This window comes from Piliocolobus tephrosceles, chromosome 19, assembly GCF_002776525.5.
Source record: "Piliocolobus tephrosceles isolate RC106 chromosome 19, ASM277652v3, whole genome shotgun sequence".
NCBI lineage: Eukaryota > Metazoa > Chordata > Mammalia > Primates > Cercopithecidae > Piliocolobus > Piliocolobus tephrosceles.
Genome location: NC_045452.1, coordinates 17,727,818 through 17,748,867, shown reverse-complemented (window position 1 = coordinate 17,748,867; position 21,050 = coordinate 17,727,818). Strand labels below are relative to the sequence as shown.

At 40.3% G+C, this 21,050-nt stretch overlaps 1 protein-coding gene across 5 annotated transcripts in view; it reads left to right on the top strand.

Moving 5' to 3' along the window:
* The window catches only part of RBFOX2 (RNA binding fox-1 homolog 2), a 299,483-nt gene that overhangs the window by 52,563 nt on the left and 225,870 nt on the right, over positions 1-21,050 (top strand). For 4 of the 5 annotated variants that reach the window (XM_023222135.2, XM_023222132.2, XM_023222131.2 and 1 more), the window contains exon 1: positions 17,880-17,941. The exons of the other annotated variant lie outside the window; for it this stretch is intronic. In XM_023222135.2, the coding sequence (XP_023077903.1) occupies positions 17,900-17,941 (42 nt within the window). In that variant the 5' untranslated portion in view covers positions 17,880-17,899. Of the gene's footprint in view, positions 1-17,879; positions 17,942-21,050 lie in introns of those variants that run through there. 5 annotated transcript variants of the gene reach the window in all.

Genomic DNA, 21,050 nt, shown 5'->3' with positions numbered 1-21,050 from the left:
CCGGCCTCATTTGTTTATTTCTATCAAATGGACTCCTCAAGCTTGAGGGAGTTTGAAAGTTTAGCCAGTGGGACCTGCTTTATGCTGGTTTCTTTGTCTTGTCGACCTGTCCCCATCATTCATGGGGTATTTCTTTATTTTCTGCCACAGGAAGGTTTTCCAAGTTTATTTTGTACTTTTCCTTCCAAAGCCCTAAAATCAGCCATTTCCAAGAGACTCTGGTTCTTTTAAATGGAGGATAGTAATTAGAAGCCAACATCTGGGTGGTGGGTATGCATATTGCTACTAGAGTGTTATTGCCTCTAGGCTCTCAGCAAACAGCTAGAAACTGTATGTATGTGTACATATGTATGTACATAAACATATATACCACATTACATCTATATTTTCATATCTTTGTGTGCTATATATGTATATACATGTGTGATGTTTGCATGTGTTACATATTTTAAATTATAAAACAACGCATTTTATATTATAAAATCATGAATTCACACTGATAACTCCATTAAATGCAGCCAGCCTCTTTCCATATTTGTAAATATATTCTCCAGTAGGGAAAAACTTGGCTTCCCTTATCCCCAATATGTTTACTTATTTGCTCAGTGTTGCCAGTTTTCCAACCACGATGGCTGTCTCCACCACCTCTGTGCCCTATTCCTCATGGTCTGGAATCCTCAGTAAATGGGCTCCTTTGGCCTATTCTTCCTTGTGGCTTCCTAACCTCCCTAGAGTTTCCCAGCTTTACCTGTAGTCCTCCAGTGTCCCCTGACCCCCAGCCACTCTTGTCTTTGGCCTCTGGGCCTGCTGTCCTGTGCATCCTTGATTCCTCAGTTCCTCACCCACCTGTGTCCTTGGCTGCTGTGCTAACTCCTCTGTGATGGAAGGGGAACAGGGCTGTTTTTTTTGAGGGGGATTTTATACATATACACACATATATATGTGTGTGTGTGTGTGTGTGTGTATTTATTCAGATATAATTTACATGCAGTAAAATTCATTCTTTTAAGGTTATATTTCTATGAATTTTGACAAATGTAATATAGGCATGTAACCACTACCACAATCAAGATATAAAATGCGTCCATTACCATAGAAAGTTCCCTCAGGCTCTTTCACAGTCAGTCCTCTCTTCCATCCCCAGCCACTGGAATCACTGATCAGATTTCTGTTCCTATGATTTTGCCATTTCTAAAACGTTATATAAATGGAATCATGTATTATGTAGCTTTTCGAGGATGACTTTTTTCACTTAGTGTAATTCTTTTGAGATTCGCCGGTGCTGTTTTAGGTATTAGTAATGCATTCCTTTTTACTGTTGAGTAGCTTCATTTCTCTTGGGTAAATACCTAAGGGTGGGAATGCTGGGTCATATAAGTGTATATGAAGTGTATAAGTATATGAGAAACTGCCAAACTGTTTCCCAAAGTGGCTATACCGCTTTGGATTCTCATCAGCAATGAATGTATCTACATTCCTTCCACTATTTGGTATTGTCAGTTCTTTTTTTTTTTTTAAATGAGAGTCCTTCTGATAGGTATATACTGGTATATTTTCATGGCTTCAGTTTGTATTTTCCTAAATATTAATGATGTTTAGCATCTTTCATTTGCATATCTGTCATTCATATCTCTTTGAATGGGTCTTTTTAAATGTTTTGCTCATTTTTTAAAACGAGCAGTTCATTTGCTTTTCTTTTCTTTTCTTTTTTCTTTTGAGATGGAGTCTTGCTCTGTCGCCCAGGCTGGAGTGCAGTGACGTGATCTTGGCTCCCTGCAACCTCCGCCTCCTGGGTTCAAGAGATTCTCCTCCCTCAGCCTCCCGAGTAGCTGGGATTACAGGCACATGCCACTGCAGCCAGCTAATTTTTTGTATTTTTAGTAGAGGTGAGGTTTTGCCATGTTGGCCAGGCTGGCCTCGAACTCCTGACCTCAGGTGATCCACCTGCCTTGGCCTCCCAAAGTGCTGGAATTACAGGCGTGAGCCACCGTGCCTTGCCAGGTGGTTTGTTTTCTTGCTGAGTTCATTTTGAAATTCTCTACATACATAGCAGATCCTTTTTCCGATACACATTTGCAGATATTTGCATTCATTCTGTTATTTTATAAATGTGTCTTGTTTCATATATAAAAATGTTGGATTGAATTCTTGGGGGCTTTCCTTTTAGCCCTTATGCTCTGAATACACAAGGGAAATATTTGTGAAAGGATGGTTTTAGATGTTGAGGGAGGTGGAGATCTTGGAGAATCAGGTGGAATTGTCTCTCCTCAGTGACTGGAGGTACTTGTTGAGAAAAAGAAGGAAGGACTGAGGCAAAAAATAAGGTGTGGTGGTGGTGGTCAGAATTTTTGGTTGGAGGATTTGGTATAGCAAATTCAGGGGTGGATAATGGCTACTAGAATTGTGTAAAATAGAAAGGTAAGAAGTCAGGGGATTTAACATGAAAAGTCTTGAACCTAGCTGAAATCAAGCAGGGAGCTGAAAACAATGTTAGTAACCATGTTGTTCAGCCTTTTCATTTGATAGGTAGGAGATAGTCTTAAGAGAGGGGATGCACTTTATTGAAGATTATATGGTTCATGAAGTGACAGTTAGGACTTAAATTCAGATCTTTAAGGACAGTAGTGAAGGAGGGGCTCAGCCCATGTAGGAAGATACATTTGAGGGTGGGGGCAGGAAGTGGAGGAAAAACTAGAATTCTAATGGCATATGTTTTTGTTACTCTTTATATCCTTCACATAATTTCTAAATATTCTTGTATCTACTCAGTATATAGTAAAATAACAATAACAAGTCTGGAATGGCACCAGAATTAGTGATTGAGCTGGTAATAATTTGACCAGAAATCAAATTGGAATGTATTTTGGGTCAAGTAGAAAACACTAGCGATCAAGTGGGAACTCATTTTTGGCACAACACGAAAGTTTGATTTTTTTTTTTTCTGTTCCTGACATCAAAAGGGAAAAGATACTAAAGACAATAAAAGATCATAGATCTGAATTTTGCTTGTTACAGTGAGCTTTGAAAATACTGACTCCCGAGGGCCGGGCGCGGTGGCTCACGCCTGTAATCCCAGCACTTTGGGAGGCCGAGGCGGGCGGATCACAAGGTCAGGAGATCGAGACCATCCTGGCTGAGACGGTGAAACCCCGTCTCTGCTAAAAATACAAAAAAAAAAATTAGCCGGGCGCGTTGGCAGGCGCCTGTAGTCCCCGCTACTCGGGAGGCTGAGACAGGAGAATGGCGTGAACCCGGGAGGCGGAGCTTGCAGTGAGCCGAGATCGCGCCACTGCACTCCAGCCTGGGTGATGAGCAAGACTCCATCTCAAAAAAAAAAAAAAAAAAAAGAAAATACTGACTCCCAAGGTTAGGATTTACTGGGATTAGAACTGCCTTTAAATTAAAAGAGAATGATAAAAGGAAATACCTAGAAATACCTAGAAAACCTGATAGTAATAGTTATTTCATTGGATTCCTAGTCTAAATCAGGCACCGTGTTAGGTTTCTTGGCATTACATTTTCTTAATCTTTCCTTAACTTTGCAGAATATTTGGTGACATTTATGTTCCTGTTTTATCAACGCGGAAATTGGGATTCAGAAAAATTACATGATATGCTTAAGGTCATATGACTAGTAAGTGAGCTGTGTTCATCCCTAGGATTGTGTAGTGTCAAAGCTTGCTCTCCTTTCCTTTTACCAGTGCTAATTAAAGTGTCATTTGTAGACTGATATTAGTTTGCTGTTTATTACCAATTCATGCAATATAGGTGCAGAGATTGATTGTTTGTATGCACTTAGAACTCAAATAGCAATTTGACAGAATACTTTTATGAGTGTTAAGTCTAACAGTAAAAAACTGGGGCTTGTATTTTGTATTTCTTGTTTTTTAAAATTTTACTTTTCTAGTAGTTCATTTTACTGCACCTTACAAAAGTATGATTCCCTGATGGATTGGAAAGTTAACAGAAAAGGTTGCTCCTCACAGTTAGTTTGAGAAGCCCTGTCTACTACGCTGCCTCTGTGCTGTTGAGAGACTCGCATCAGGATGAAATTTACTTTAGTATTTCTGTTGAGTTTTGAATGGCTGGGGAGAGAGGGTCAGAGGAAAGGGAAGAGGCAGTAGGGAAAAGATGAGGCTCCATGGGAGGAATCTTTGGAAGGACTTTGCCCTTAAGTGGTAGCAGTAAGATGAAGGCAATAAGATGAGGGGGGATACCCTGCCTCCTTTGGTTGAAAATAGTGTTAGGAATCTGGCGTCTTTCTGTAAAGCTCTAACCTGTGTTTTTTTCTTTCTTTTTTTTTATGGAGTCTTACTCTGTCACCCAGGCTGGAGTGCAGTGGTGCAATCTCGCCGCAACCTCTGCCTCCTGGGTTCAAGTGATTCTCCTGCCTCAGCCTCTCGAGTAGCTGGGATTACAGGTACGTGCCACCATGCCTGGCTAATTTTTGTATTCTTAGTAGAGATGGGGTTTCACCATGTTGGTCAGGCTGGTATCGAACTCCTGACCTTGTGATCCACCCGCCTCGGCCTCCCAAAGTGCTGGGATTACAGGCGTGAGCCACTGTGCTTAGCCTAGCCTGTTTTTTATTATACCCAGTGGCGATGCTGGTGTTGTTATAGATGAGAACAAATGTAGGAAAAAGAATTTACAGAAATAAAGCAACTGGATGTAGGAGTTCAGAAGATCTAAAAACTCCTTTTCTCTCCTTAGAAATACAGACACACTCCCCTTGAAGTGTTTTCCCTTTAAGGAAAAGGCGGCAATTCTTTGGCAGGGCCAAGCGTTTTGATTGGCTCCTTCTACTGCTGTTTGCCACGAAGAATCCTGACCAGTTTTGTTTAGAGCTGGTCTGGGAGTCAGCCGAGCTGCCAAGTTCTCTGTGCCTAATTTGAAGTGTATTAATGTTTCAGGACTGGGCCAGATCTCTTATAGGCACCTCCTACAGTTCAGCTTTCCACATTCCAGGAGGAAATGTGACCCTGCTGTTTTGGGAACCCCACCTCATATAGTCTTACTTCTCTCCGAATGTGTTTGAAGTCTTGCCAGCGTAGAGAGGGGAAGTTTAACACACTGAAGAGAATACATTTTTAGGGAGCCTGCCCACAATGGGGTCGGTCCCCTCTGCCGCGGCCAAGGAAAAGGAACCCACTCATCCTTCAGGTTACTTAGCATATGAGATTAAGGCCTCAGCCCATTTAGGAGTTATCTTCTCTCCTTCTGGACATGAAATGGTAAAACAGGCCCTTTAAGAACTAGACCGTTTTTAGTTGAGAAGAAAACAGATGAGAGCAGATACTGTGTGTCCTTCTTGGCAAAAACCTTGTATGTGGTTCACAGCAATTCCTGCCATTCTGGTTGTGTCTGAGGGTCTGACAACAGACAGTTCTAATCGCAAACGTTTTACTTGCTGGACTGGTTCTTAATGCCTAGAACCCAGCCTTAGGTCAAGAATTGGTTCCTAATTGCCATAGGTATAAAGGTGGCACTCCTATTGAGGGAGTTTTCAGTGTTCCTGCTCTGGTTGTCACCAGTGTGGCTTGGGAGATGGTTTATGTAGGTCTGTCCCCCCTCTGTGGATATAAACTACTTGTTAAACAGTTACTGACTTCTGTAAGTTTAGGCAGTTGATAGTGCCAACCTTTACATTTTATGGTGAAATATAATTTTCAGATTTATTAGAACAGTTTAACGGAAGAAAATAAGAGAAAGAGCTCTGAAAAAGTGTAGACTGTCAAAGAAGGCTCATGGAGGAAGCATCAGAGGACTCTCACAGTACTTTATGATTACCTAATCATTATCAAGTATTGGACTAAAATTGTCTTTGAACATCTCTCTCTGTTGCCTGTAGATTATAAACTTCTTGAGGATAGGGCAGTTTCTATTCTTTTTTTATATTTGAATCTGGCCTTCTTGATTGATTTGGTAAATATTTATTGAGATCAATTAAAATAAGATGCTTTAAAACTGAGCACAAAGGACAAGTTACATTTCAGTAGCTTAGTAGTGAATTTAATTCTGCAGGTCTTGGTGCTGTACTTCTTTGGTCAGTTTGCTGGGCCCAGATGGCTAGGCTTGTACTTTCCTTAAACATTTTAATGATCTTTCTTGGTTATGATGTCTCTAAGCACTATGAGGACAGGGAATATGGCTCATAGAAGAGGGTGCCAACTGACAGCCTCTGTCCATTCTCTCTACCCACACACAATTCCTTTCTGTACAGTCTTTGGTAGGTAATAAGAACATTTCTTTAAAGTGATGATTCCTAGGTGAAACTGGAGGCCAGTTTTGTGTGTACTCTTATGTTTTATTAGGTGTGTGGGATTTGAGGAAGTTGTGGTGCTGGAAAGAATCTGCCTTGCCCCATATTACTGGTGAAAAAATAGAGACCTAGGAAGCATAAATAATTTATTCCAAGCCATATGGCTACTTAGTGGCCATCAAGACTATTGTCCAGGTCTCCTGAGTCTTTTTTTTTTTTTTTTTTTTGAGACGGAGTCTCGCTCTCGCCCAGGCTGGAGTGCAGTGGCCGGATCTCAGCTCACTGCAAGCTCTGCCTCCCGGGTTCACACCATTCTCCTGCCTCAGCCTCCCAAGTAGCTGGGACTACAGGCGCCCGCCACCTCTCCCAGCTAGTTTTTTGTATTTTTTAGTAGAGACGGTGTTTCAGCGTGTTAGCCAGGATGGTCTCGATCTCCTGACCTTGTGATCTGCCTGTCTCGTCCGTCCTCCCAAAGTGCTGGGATTACAGGCTTGAGCCACCGTGCCCGGCCTCCTGAGTCTTAATGCTAGACATTTACGACAGTACTGGCTAAGTCCGTTTTTTTTTTTTTTTTTTTTTTTTTTTTTTTTGAGAAAGCATCGGTAGAAATCAATTTTACAGAAATGAATATAAGCAATTTAACTTAGGATTGTGAATGGAAAAATATTTTTCCTTTTGAATGCTAGGAGAACTATGCCAGAGTTTCTTTTTTTCCTACTTTTTGCATGATTTAGAAGATAGAACAAATGAAAACAGTTTCCTAAAGGAGATGCTTCATTTAAATCCTTAAAAAAAGTAGGCCACTTTGAATTTCTAAAAATAGCATTTAAAAAAACCCCAAAGTGGTCTAAAAAGGGATTTTAGTTACATGAAGACTATACTTTTTTGGGGGTATTTGGGTTCTAGGGAGGATGCTAGCTTTCTGAATACTTTGTGTTCTTATATGACTCATCTTGTTAGTGGTGACCCCAGAAAGGCCGTTGGAGAAATATGTTCTGAAGGGTGATTTGGAAGGAAGGGATGAGAAGGTTGCAGGCAGGAAAACTGAGCTAAGCGGTTTTAGAGAGTGTGTGTGTGTGTGTGTGTTTTTTTTTTTGGAAAAAAAAAGAAAAAAGGAAAGGCTGCTAGGAGCTTAGTCCTAACTGATTCCAGATGGGCCTTCTGTAGTACAAAGGTTTTCAGTGTGTTTGGGATGGGGCCGACCAAGAGGGCGCCCTCAGCACTTCCTGTGCAGCTCTGCAATTGTACGCACCTAATCAGAAACAGCCCTTACTGCTGGAGCTCGAGAGCAACCGTCTCTTCTTGTCTTTGTGCTTCATTCTGTGAACTGTTCCCTTTGCCTGCCCTGTTTGTTTACCTCCCTCTCTTAGTCTCTTACTTTCTAATCTTTTCTATATTTGTTTTCAGGGAATGTTAAAAGGAGGGGATATATGTATGTATAAGCATAAACATATGTATATGTTTCTTGTGGGTTGGGAGCAGAGAAGAGAGGGAGGAAGGAATGGCCAAATTAAACGCAGATGGTGAATATTTAGGAAAGGAATTTTTTTCTGGACCTGGGAGGCATTTGCTAGAAACGGGGATTGCGAACATGAGAATGTGAATGAGACTTGGAAAAACAAGTCACTCTTTATTTTTCATTTTTTTGATTCCTGCACACTTGTCTAAATGGTTCAAAATATAACATTGCATGGGGATGATTTATTTACATTGTAAACTGAGTATCACTGGCCCTGTCTGGCTGTGTGCCAAAGGGTGAGTGTGACAGTGACTTTAAACTCAAAGGAAGTAGGAAGGTGTTTTGCACCCACATCCCATGTAGTGTTGTTGCCAAGGGAGCATACCTGGTGTGCTCTGTTGTGGGCTTGAATTTGGCCATTTTCCCAGCTACTGCAGTATATCAGGCACTCTGCACAGCTTAAAAGAGGATTTTTTTGGTGACACTCAGCTGCAGGCACTATGAATTGTTCTTTTGTGCCCTCTAGATTCCACCAGGGATATACTTTATATATATATACTTGATTTTCTATTTTGCTTCTGTTTCGGTTGCCTGGTTAGACTGAGGGTATACTTGGTATCAACTGTTAGTTTTTTGGATCTAGCTGATCATTATAGAAACTCTGCCCTCCCAGGGGTCCATTTAGGTCTTTGCAATTTTATTCTAATCCACTGAGCTGTTGTGCTGATGTTGTTGCGTAAATGTGAGCTTATTAGGATAGACTATGTAAAAATATACTGTGTTGGCATGAAGCTCTTAGCAGCATTGCTTTGTTGTCTTGACCTCTTCATACTTTCAGTGTCCCTTTTGTCCTTTTGTAAGTACCATGATCACATTTCTTCCTCTCCTTCTTCTTCCTTTTTTTTTTTTTAAGATAGGGTCTCACTCTGTTGCCCAGGCTGGAGTACAGTGGTGCAATCATGGCTCACTGCAGCCCCGAGCTCTTGGGCTCAAGCGATCCTCCTACCTCAGTCTCCAAAGTAGCTGGGACTACAGGTACATACCAGCATGCCTGGTTAGTTGAAGAGTGTTTTTTTTCTTTTTTTTTTTTGAGATGGGTCTCGCTATATTGCCCACTCTGGTCTTAAGCTCCTGACCTTGAGCAGTCCTCCTGTCTCAGCCTCCCAAAGTGCTGAGATTTCAGGCCTGAGCCACCATGCCCAGCCACATTTTTTCTTGAGCCAAATGTACAGTATATCCTCTGATGAAAAATTTTAGTGCTGCTTCTAGGTAGCGAGGATGTCTGGGAGATAGAGTTTAGTTGCAGAAATATTTGATTTTTTGGGATATTTTTGATGCTAGTAGGAATAATATGTCAGAGTATTTGGAAATTGGGATAGCATAAGACAAGTCACATGGTTACCCTTCTTGAGTGAGTCTTAGCAACATAACATTGCAACCAGTGGAGAATTATGTTCTCAATTCACCAATATGATTTTTCTCACTATGATTTTTTAAAATCCCCCATTTGAATAGGTGTAAAGAAAAGAAGGTAGGTAAGATGTTGTTTGTTTTTCGGGTAGCTCTTATTTGCCAGGTACCAGATTCATGTTATCTCATTTAATTGATCAGAACTCTAGGATAAATGGCCTTAAGTCCATTTTGCAGGTGAGAAAACTGCACATGCACAGTGTCACACAGCTAGCTATGTATCAGAGAGACAGGCTCAACCCATTGTATTCTGGGCCTAAAGGTGATACATATTCTTCCACATTCTGAGTTATTTATAAGTCCCAAATTCTTCTCAGAAAGAAACGCCTTTCTAAGGGTAATGTGGTAGTTAAAAAGATTTTTTAAAAATCACTTTAAACTTATTTTTATTATCACTTTAAACTTATTTTTATTGTCATCCTTGTCCCATTTTAAGCATACCAACTTCCTGCCTCTGATATATAAAGAGCTGATGCTGGAGAGAGGAAGGACGCAAACCATTTTGTCATGTTTATAGAGGGACCTCAAGGCTCTAAAAGCTGCTTTTATTTTTTTGAAACAAAGTTTCCCTCTGTTGCCCAAGCTGGAGTGCAGTGGCGCGCGCGATCTCGGCTCACTGCAACCTCTACCTCCTGAGTTCGAGAGATTCTTCTGCCTCAGCCTCCCAAGTAGTTGAGACTACAGAGGCGCACATCACCGTGCCTGACTAATTTTTGTGTTTTTTAGTAGAGACTGGGTTTTACCATGTTGCCAGGCTGGTCTCAAACTCCTGACCTCAAGTGATCCACCTGCCTTGGCCTCCCAAAGTGCAGGGATTATAGGCGTGAGCCACCATGCCCGGCCATAAAAGCTGCTTTTCTTTTTTTTTTTTTTTAATGGAAATTTTTATTTGGGGTAATTGTAGATTCTTATGCAGTTGTACAAAAGCTGCTTTTGAAATGGCAGAAAGGCAGAAGTTCTGATCTAGAGGCAGACAGGTACCTCTTTTCATCTTCTAGGGCACTGTGCAAGGAGGGTGTATGAGGGGCTCTTGAGACCCCACTTCACTTTACAGCTCCTTGCTGTCTTGGGATGTGCACTTGTCAAGTACTCTTCAGTGCCATGTGCAGGAGGCACCGTTTGCAGTGCTGCATTCAAGCCGTACCATGAAATCTTGCTGATTTGCTTGAGCAGAGACAGCATTCAGAATGTGGGTATAGATTGCCGGTGAAGACAGTAGTAGACCTTGGAGGAAGATTGCAGGAATTGATGGGGTGAAGCAGCAAGATATCTTCAGTTGTGATCACTCTGAAGACTCCTTGCATTGTTTTTTCTTAAATTCTCATCGTTTGTCGCTAAATATTTATTTACTTCCTTGGTATAATGCCTTTTTCCCCAGTTCTACTGAGCTTCATGAGAGAAAGGACTATGTCTGTTTTCCACACTGTATTCATGGCGCCTAGCATTATGGGACCATAGTAGGTGTGCATTTTATGAAAGTTTGTTGAATGAGTGAACGCCATGATAAAGTATGGTTCCTGTTGAGCAGTTTAATCCTTAGGTCAAGGCTTTGCCTATTGTTTTGCATCAGAGGAGTGACTTTGAACACTTTCCTGGTAAAAGAGTTTCAATTCCATGAGCTTCTTTTCTTCTTGTTTACTACCTTAGCTCAAGATCTTCTCTTACGCTCTACTGATAGAGTCTTGCTTTATTTCAGAAAATGTGCTTAAAACTTAGAAGCCCAGTCTGTGAAGCATCTGGTTTACCTTGACCTGTAAAATTAACAGACTGCTTCTTTTCCCTCCTGTTCTGCATGTTTAAGTGAGGTGCATAATTCTATTTTGAGGCTTATGATAGGAGAATAGAGAAAACTCGATGACTCTGTTTACTTTAAAAACTTGTTGCTCATCTAAATTGGTTGAATGACTGTCCCTTCCCTTAACTAACCGTTTCAACTTTTCATCCTGAATCGACCTTCCCTAAATTTGTCTTTCATAAAAGAAGGCCATAAATATATTTGATCTCTGACCCACTGGGACTCTTTTTTAAGTTTGGCTTTGGCTTTTTTTTTTTTTGTAACCTTTCTCTCTTAAGATCAGGAAGAAAGGGATAAGTAATTGTGGACAAGAAAATTGGAAAACACTTAAGAAAAAGTTTAGGGTTGTGTGGGTGTGGGTGTGTGAAAGCATATGTGTATACATATACATATTTTTCCTTTCCTGTCCCACTGTTCTCTAGCTAGAATGACCTAGATTTTTTTTTATTCTGGGAAAAATTGTATTATTTCTGGATTCTGCTGTTTCTTTTAAGTAGTTGGACTGGAAGATGCTGGACTTATAACTTACATTTTTAAGATCTTTCTTGTACTCTTAAGAAAAGTGGTAAATGGTGTGGATTTTAGATGCGTGTATTGGAAACAGTAGCAGTATTAAGGAAATGCCTTTGTCCTCCCGTTCTTTGTTGAAGTGAAAATCAGCTTGGATAGCTGAGAATGGTGGAGGGTTATGTATTATTTTTAGGTTTCAATGTCAGAATTCTCAGTTTTATTTAAACACTCGACACAATTGATATTTGAGTGTCATGCTATTAGCTAAGGTTAGTATTCACTTAGGTTAGGGAACATCTCTTATCATTTTCATCTCTTGTAGCACCTAACACAGTCCTGGGTACATATGAGGCACTTGATAAAAGCTTGTGGAGTTTAATTTAATATAATCTTGCTTAATTCATAGATTCAGTTGTTTGACCCATTAGGTGGAAGAAAACTTCATTGTGCATTTTTTTTTTTTTTTTTTGTAAGGCTTTTTAAAAATTTTTTATTTTGGCCGGGCACGGTGGCTCAAGCCTGTAATCCCAGCACTTTGGGAGGCCGAGACGGGCGGATCACGAGGTCAGGAGATCGAGACCATCCTGGCTAACATGGTGAAACCCCGTCTCTACTAAAAAAATACAAAAAAAACTAGCCGGGTGAGGTGGCGGGCGCCTGTAGTCCCAGCTACTCGGGAGGCTGAGGCAGGAGAATGGCATAAACCCGGGAGGCGGAGCTTGCAGTGAGCTGAGATGCGGCCACTGCACTCCAACCCGGGCGACAGAGCGAGACTCCGCCTCAGAAAAAAAAAAAAAAAAATTTATTTTGAGACAAGGTCTCGCTCTGTTGCTCAGGCTAGAGTGCAGTGGCACAGCCTCCCAAAGTGCTAGAATTATAGGAAAATTCACATTTCAAATGCTACTTTATGAAAGTTTCTAAAATAAAACATAGGAGAATGTTTTCATGATATTCTTTACTTGAACTGGATATACATGCTGACTGTAAAACAAAAAATGATAATTTAACTACATTAAACTTAGGAATTATCTGTTCATTAAAAGACACCATTAAGAAAGTAAAGCTAAGCTGGGCACAGTGGCTCAAGCCTGTAATCCCAGCACTTTGGGAGGCAGAGACGAGCGGATCACGAGGTCAGGAGATCGAGACCATCCTGGCTAACTTGGTGAAACCCCCATCTCTACTAAAAAATACAAAAAACTAGCCGGGCGAGGTGGCGGGTGCCTGTAGTCCCAGCTACTCGGGAGGCTGAGGCAGGAGAGGCGTGAACCCGGGAGGTGGAGCTTGCAGTGAGCCGAGATCAGTCCACTGCACTCCAGCCAGGGCGACAGAGCGAGACTCTGTCTCAAAAAAAAAAAAAAAAAAAGAAAGTAAAGCTAGATATGGTGGTGCACACCTGTATTCCTAGCTTTCCTAGCTACTTGGGAGGGAGGCTGAGGCAGGAGGATTGCTTTAGACCAGGACTTTAAGACCAACCTGGGCAACAACATAGTAAGACCTTGTCTCTACAATTTTTTTTTTTTTTAAAGTTGACTGGGCATAATGCCATGTGCCTATTGTTCCAACTACTCCAGAGTCTGAGGCAGGAGGATTGCTTGAGCTCAGGATTTCAAGGCTGCAGTGAGCTATGATTGCACCACTACACTCCAGCCTGAGCAACAGGCTATAACCAGTCATTCCACTCCTGGGCATACCCAGTCGAAATGTGTACATGTGTGCACTGAAAGACATGTACAAGAATTTTTAGGAATAGCCCCAAGCTGGTAATGGTGCAGAGGGCTTTCAACGTTACTGAAATATTTTTCAGTAAATTATGATATATTTATAAGATGGAATACAGTCAACAAATGGATCAGTTTTACAAATATAATGTGGAGTGAAAGAAGCCAACACAAAAGAATGCATAATATGTGATTCCATTAATATAAACTTCAAAACAGGCAGAGTGGATTTCTGGTGTTAAATAAAGTCATTGTGGGCTGGTGGGAGTGACTTTGCAAAGGCACAGGATGGGCTTCTGTAATGCTGGTAATGTCCTGTTTCTTGGCCTAGGTGTTAGTTACATGGCAGGGGGCAGGGGGACAGTCACTTTGTGAACATTCATTGAGTTATGCACTTAGGATTTTTGCCTATTTCTGTATATATAATTGCTTCAGTAAAAAGTTTACTTTCTTCTAGTTGTGTTCTGTGATTGCTACAGCTGATAGATAGCTTTCCCCTCATACACATACTGATCTTTTCCTGTCGAGCTTGTAGGATATGAGTGTGCACATATGTTTTTGTGTTTGTGTGTTGGGGTGTTATGTGGGGATGAAGGTGCTTTTTAAAGTTAATGTAAATTTGCTTGTCAACTATTCAACATGCTGAGTTTCAGACAGCCACAGGAAAGGAGGATTGATGAGTAAGCTTCACCGACCACTTTGTAAACTAATTTCTCTGAGAAGAATAAGGAAATTTTCATTCTACCTCATAGGGCAGCAAATTTGGGTTTTGCTCTGCAGACAAAAGAACCTCTTCTTTGAGGGTCTCAGCCACTAACAGCTTCATTTTCAGAAGGGTGTACCTCATTTTGGCTATTATTCTTATCATGGAGACTATGAGGAGAACAAATCTCCATGATATTACATTTTTTTCCCCTTTTACTCTGTGGAAATCTAACTCAAAGTAAGGCATTTTAGGAAAACCTAATTTGGGTTAGGTAGAAAATCTGAAAGATGTTGCCTTGCCTTCTCTTAGCTGGTCATCTCTCTCAGTTCTCAACCTGGCCTTAGTAAAATTCTTGAAAGTTCAAGTTTGTTATGTTGTCTTATAACCATCCCTTTGTAAATCTTTGTTCTCCCTCTGTAGAATGCTCTTACCTTCCTCATTTACGTAAATGAACTCCTGCTCATTCTCCGTGGCATCTTCTAGAGGTAGCCTTTCCTTCTGTGTACTGTCACCATAGCTATATACACCTTCGCTATATTGAATATCACACATAGCTCTATTTATTTGTCCTTTGGCGCCAGCCTTTTGAGATTATCGACTGGTGTGTAGTAAGTATTGAGTAAGTAAGTATTGAAAGAAAGAATGGATGATTGAAAATATTATTTGAAAGACAATAACTATTTTCTAAAGAATAAAATCTGATTATAATATGTGACATTAGTAGATACATTTCTCCCCCCCCCCCCCCCAGAAAAGGTGGTTATTTGCCTTAATTTCAGAGTAAAACCAAGGATATATGTTTACAACAGGGTGTATGTTGTGGCTGTAGGAGAGAGTGATGCTAACTGGTTCACATGGGTAGCAGACACGTGACCTTGGCCTCTTTAGCATGGTCCTCTAATCAGCTGATTTAATTTTAGTGGAATCCCTGGAGAAATGCTCTGGTTCTATATGTAGAATGTAGAAATCATAAATCTAATGTATAGATCCAGACTGCATTAGGGTTTGTGGATTAAAACCAACAAAAGAGACTGTGTAGGTATTATGACATTATGACTGGGCCAGTATAGGCATTATGACAGTGATAATTTTTTTCATCTCAAATATTATGAAATTAATTCCAGAATGTTATCTGAAGTTTTGTCATTTCATTTCAGCATGTAATTTCTCAAGCCAATTTTAATTTAAAAAGATCTGAGTAGAATCATTGCCGTTTGTCTAGAAGTTTAGAATAATAGGATTAGAATAATAAATTAATAAGTATTGAGTGCCTACTTAGAGTTTAATACTGTTAGTAATACATAAAAAGTATGACTTTGACCTTGATGTCAAGTGTCCTATATTTTATTGATGGCATAAGAGAACACAGATATAAAATGATTTCTAGATTTTTTTCCACCCTCACTATCTGAAAACAGGAAGCTAAGTGGAAAAATGCTTAGGCTTTGGAATCCAAACAAATCTGGGTTAGAATCCTGGCTTTTTTAAAAAAATGAAATAATGAGTATATAACCATGGTCACCTTGACATCACTGAAACTCTGTTTCTGTGTTTGCGAAGTGGGGTAAGAATGTATACTAGGCAGGGCGTAGTGGCTCACACCTATAATCCTGGCACTTTGGAAGGCCAAGGCGGGCAGGAGTTCGAGACCAGCCTGGCTAACATGGTGGAACCCTGTCTCTACGAAAAATACAAAAATTAGCCAGGCGTGGTGGTGCTCGCCTGTAATCCCATCTACTCGGAAGGCTGAGGCAGGAGAATTGCTTGAATCCGGGAGTCGGAGGTTGCAGTGAGCCGAGATGGCATGACTGCACTCCAGCCTGAGCAACAGAGGGAGACTCTGTTGTGACAACAACAACAACAGTGACAACAACAAAAAGAATATATACTAGTGTTGGTGTTTTTATTTTTGCGAAATAGCGTTGACACATATAAGACTCCTGGCACATAATAAGTGCTCTTAATGCACGTTTGAGTGAAAGAATAGATAAATGGAGCTTTGTTTTGTAACATTCCACTTAGTCTAGGCCATTGCTGATAGATTTCTTCATAGTAAGTCAAGTTTAGTACTTGATTTGATGGGCAATCTCAGAAACTGCTTTAGTCTCTCCTTTGTAGAATAAGGTGACTGTTTTTAAGAGTGTTAAGGTCCTTCAGAATAGTGCTTATCATACTTAATACTTAGCCTGTGGAACCATTGTGTCCATAGGAATGCTTTCACACAAGGAATGGCTTGTTTGAGTCAACAAGGAACGAAATAAGAAAACAAATATCTCAGAGATGGGCTAATCCTATTGCCCCCCACCCTGCAGTGCAGTATGGGTTTCAGTTGTTAGCATGTACTTCATCCTTTGCTGTTTTCCACAACAGTTGTAAAGCTTTTTCTAGATGCCTGTGTGTTAACTAGAGGCATCTGACTCTTTTGACTTCTCTAATTGTTCTAAATTGTTTAAGTTTTCTTTGGGGTAGATGACTGTTATTACACTAAATTATTCTCCTTTCATGTCTTTTTTTTTTTTTTTTCTGGAGAGTTGGTGCCCTGGAGCTGAGTCTCTGCCTTGCAAACTGAAAATATAATTTTCCTGGGTGTGCCTTATTTGTATCCATTCCTTTTCTCCCTTTCCTACTACAAAGCTCTGACCTGCTTGGAGCCCTTACTACTTGGTCACAATTGATGCTTTGTCCTTCAGAGTCGTATAGGACATAGCCACTGCATTGATTCAGTGCTCAGCTATCAAATATGGTTCTGAGAAGGAATTACTTCTCTAGACTGCGAAGTGGGTATCTGAGCCAGAGAATGAAGCCCTGGTCCATATTTAGTCATTATTTAGGGAGAGTGAGGAGTAACAATTTCAAAATTAGAGTTTGGATTAAGCAAAGAAAATACTAGTCACAAATTGGCTGGTGTATGAGGTGAGTAGAGCTGGATTTTTACCAGAAGTAGAAACCTTTATAGGAACTGCCTATGGTTCAAGAAGTTATGTATATTTTATGGTATATCTATGATTATGAAAGGATAATTTTCTAAAAGTTTGTGTTCTTCCTCTGGGGATTATTAGCATCTATTAATATCCACAGGAATTTTACTACTAATAATGCCAACTTACTCTTGATTCAGTCCCCTTGGCACAGGGACCTAAACTAATTTACACTAATTTTGTCAGTAATTCTTATAATATCCCTGTGTAGGAGCTGCTTTTTAGATGAAGTATGTGAGAATTTGTTAAGTTTACATAGTAGGTCAGTCTGTTGGATGGAAAGTTGTGCCCAGTATTTGTGCTTCCAGGCTTAGTGTGTAATCACTGAAGCGTGCAGTCTTTCTACCTAATTCTCCTCCGCATTTATTCCTCCTATGATGGAGGAAGTCATATCAAGCAAATAGCAGGAGAATTCTGTCTTCTAAGAGGTTAAAGACTTTTCTGCCTTGAGGCGTGGAGTTCCCAATCCTTGGCTTAGGACGGAAAGAAACAGCAGAACACTGTGATGTTCAGCTGAAATGGCTCAACTGGTTTTTTGCATAGTTTTTTGTTCTCTTTTTAAAAATTCTCCTTTTGGGAGGAGGTGAATATGAGAATTTTCTCTCTGCATACCTTGTATGTGAGGCAGGTGGCTTGGTTGTTTTTAATGCTCAGCAGATATCACTACTTGCTTTTGGGTTGGGGGCCAGAGAGGAGGAGGTGAAGCAGCCACTTTTGGGTGGGGTTGAGGGTAGGATACAATGTTGGAAGGAGGACATTTCTCTATGTTTTCTTAGTCATAGGACTCTGAATCCCAAGTAGCTAAATTTAGCTCAGGTTCCTGTTGAAAGCATCGTCTTTTTGGGGCGGGTGGTGTGGGGAGAACGGAAAACCTTTTTGTGTATCCTGCTCCATGAAGCCAATAGGGAAGCAGGAGGAGGTGAGGTTGCCATGGAGATGGTAGCTGTGTGCAAGGAGAGAGCAGCAGGGTTTAGAATTCCAGGAAGGAAGAGAGAGTGATGTCATCAGATTCCATGGACCAGCCCAGGAACCCCTGTGAGGTTGGTGGGGAGTTGGGTGTGTGGGGGGTGGTGGAGTGGGAGTTTGTGCAGGGGAATTGTGGCTTCAGTAAGGTGTGGGGAGTCCAGTTCAAGCAGAGAGATTGGTCGTGTGGAATTGTGCTGATCTGCATTAATGCCTGATTTAAAACAATTCTGGAAATCATTCTGAATTTGCAGAATATTTTCTTTCTTGAAAAAAGACATTTATTTAACAAAGGAGCTCATCTGGATGTAGAAATGTAGTATCTTTTTATAGTTGTATCCCTGAAGTATTTGTGTGTGCCTTTATCCCTTGTATGTGAGGGTGTTTGTGCGCATATTTTAGTATATAGTTGCCTTTGTACAATACCTTTTATGGTGCTGCATGCAGTTAAATGCTTCATTAATGCCTGCTGGTGGTGTTTATTTTTATATGGATGGATGTATATAAATAAAACACACTTAAAAATAATCTGAAAAGAATATCAAAGCAGTTGCTTTTTCAGCAGAAAGGAAAACTGCATGCTTCAAGACAGTTGTTCTAAACATATGCATGTTTGTGCTGATAGTTAAGGGCAAATGTGTCTCTTTTGGTATGACTAAGAGGCTGCTTTTTTTTTTTTTTTTTTTAAACAAATATAACAGAACCTGTGCATCCAAATGAGTATTGCCCTTCAAAATAGTCACCTTGGCTGATGATAACAACCATTGCGCAAAACATAAAGAACTCACATTCGGAATCGGCTTTAGAGATGAGTGATGAGGAAAACATTTTCAATACCTAACACTGAATTTTTTATTTTAAAAATACCTACCTAGGTTTTTGAAAGATACTAGGTTTCTTTGAATTGGCTTTTCCTGATTTTGTGATGTCAAAAAGTCAAATCTGTGCTCAAATGGTGAGCTTTTACTCCGTTTGAAGATGCTTAAAGTCATGGGTTTAGGCTCTGAAGGCATTTTCACGTTCAGATGAAGGGCTCTTGAAATATTTAGTTTAGCAGTGCCGTATTTTGAATGATGGTAGCATCTGAGGAATAAGAACATAGGCTTCCCAGGGCGACATCTTACGGGGTGACCCATTTGGATTGATTTGTTCCAGTGTGTCTTAAAATCAGTGACATTACCATTGGGCAATGTGGGAAGCAGCTTTAGATGGTGTGTCTGAGGGCACAGACTCTTTGAAATGGGGTTGGCTCAAGTCTGAACCCCTCTTCTGCAATTCAGTCACTGACCTTGGACAAGTTAGTCTCTTGGTGCATTGACTTCCTCGTGTGTAAAATGGGAATGATAGTGCTGTAAGTACCAACCTCACAGTGTGGTCCGAGGACTAAGTGAGCTAATATGTAAAGCTCTTAGACATTTGGTGTGTTCTCAGTCAGTGCTTGCTGTGTTTATTGTCATTAATAATTATATCTTTCTTTGAATTACAGATTTCTGAGGTAGAATGTGCCTGGAGATAGTGTAGCTCAGTAGTCCCTGTTCTGTACAGTTGGCCTGTCATATCTGTGGGGTCCACATCCATGGATGGATTCAACCAACCACAGATGAAAATAATTCAGAAAAACAATAACAATGTAACAGTAAAAATAATACAAATAAAAATACTAAATAACAGCTATTTACATAGCATTTACACTGTATTAGGTATTATAGAGATGATTTAAAGGCTTTGGGAGGATATGCATAGGTTATATGTAAGTACTGTGCTATATTATACATCAGAGATTTGAGCATCTGTGGATTTTGGTGTCTGAGAGGGGTCCTCAAAACAGTCCCCCATGGACATCAAGGGATGACTGTATTGAAGTCAACCTGGACCTCATTCCAGACACCACTGAATCAAGGAGGGAAATCTGTAGATTTTAATTTATTCCCAGGTGATTCAAATGATCAATCAAGATTGGGAGCCATTGAGTATAATGTTTACAGTATGGCCCCAGCACTAGAAGCTTCATTTCCTGGTAGATGCAGGAATCTCAGAGGCCATCCTAGACCTACTGAATCAGAATCTGCATTTTAACAAGATACCTGGTGACCTGTCTGCATGTTAACATTTGAGAAGCACTGCTTTTCTTCTACGAGTGTGAATAATTGGGTGATAACCACAGGTTAAAGATGAATTATCTCTCAGTGTTTCCCATTGCTGGAAGGGAAACAGTCTGGCTAAGCCAGTGTGTAGATGATCATACACTTACCTTCCCTATTTCTTGGCCTAGGGATAAATGCTTTTCTGGACCAAACTGCTGTGTAGCATGTAACAGAAAGAACAGTTATAATTATGGCTCTGGCTCTACTGTTTACTAGCTATTTGGCCTTGATCCAGTCATTTAATCTCTGAGTCTCACTCTCCTCACCTGATAATGGAAATGATATCCAGAAATAATGTATATAAATTATCTAGCACATTGCCGTGCCTGCATATGTTAATGGCTTTTCCTTTCCCCTTGCCTTCAACCTTTCATTGATAAATCTGTAGCATAGTTCTAGTCCCTTAGAAAGGGCCACCAGTGGAATCTCAGTACCATCTCATCTCTGGGGGCTCTTCTTGCCCTTCTCCCAGCTATCTTGAGTATTTAATTGTACTTGTAGAAAACTAAGCTTTACAAATATATATAGTTTTCTCTACCTCTTTCAGCAAAATGCCTTTTACTTAATGGAGACTATTATCTAAGAGGGCTAGAAGACGAAGAACTAAAGGAGTTGAATAATTGAGTTGATACAAGAATCAAAGTATAATGACATGTCACAGAGGCAGTGCTTTTATGAATTCTTAGTAGTTGACCATTTGTTTAAAAAAATGAAATTCCTGGTTTTTAAAACTTGGCATCAAGAAAAAAAACCTCGGTAGGTTTGAAGTTGTTTGAAGTCCTCTAGATTGGTTCCAAGCAAGAATTTACGTGGTAATTATCAGGAGATCACTGAATTGATAAGTAATGAGCATTATCTTCATTCTGACGAGGGAGTTAATACAATAAAAGGAAGTTCAGGGACTTGCTCTGAGGACACTAGAAGTAGGTGGCAGAGAGTCTAGGTCAGAGAGTTAGCAGTTGTGGCCCGCAGGGCATTGGAAGCAGCCGCAGCGGGAGGAAATAGAAAGGTCCAGTTTTACTCAGATCTTAATGGACTTCGG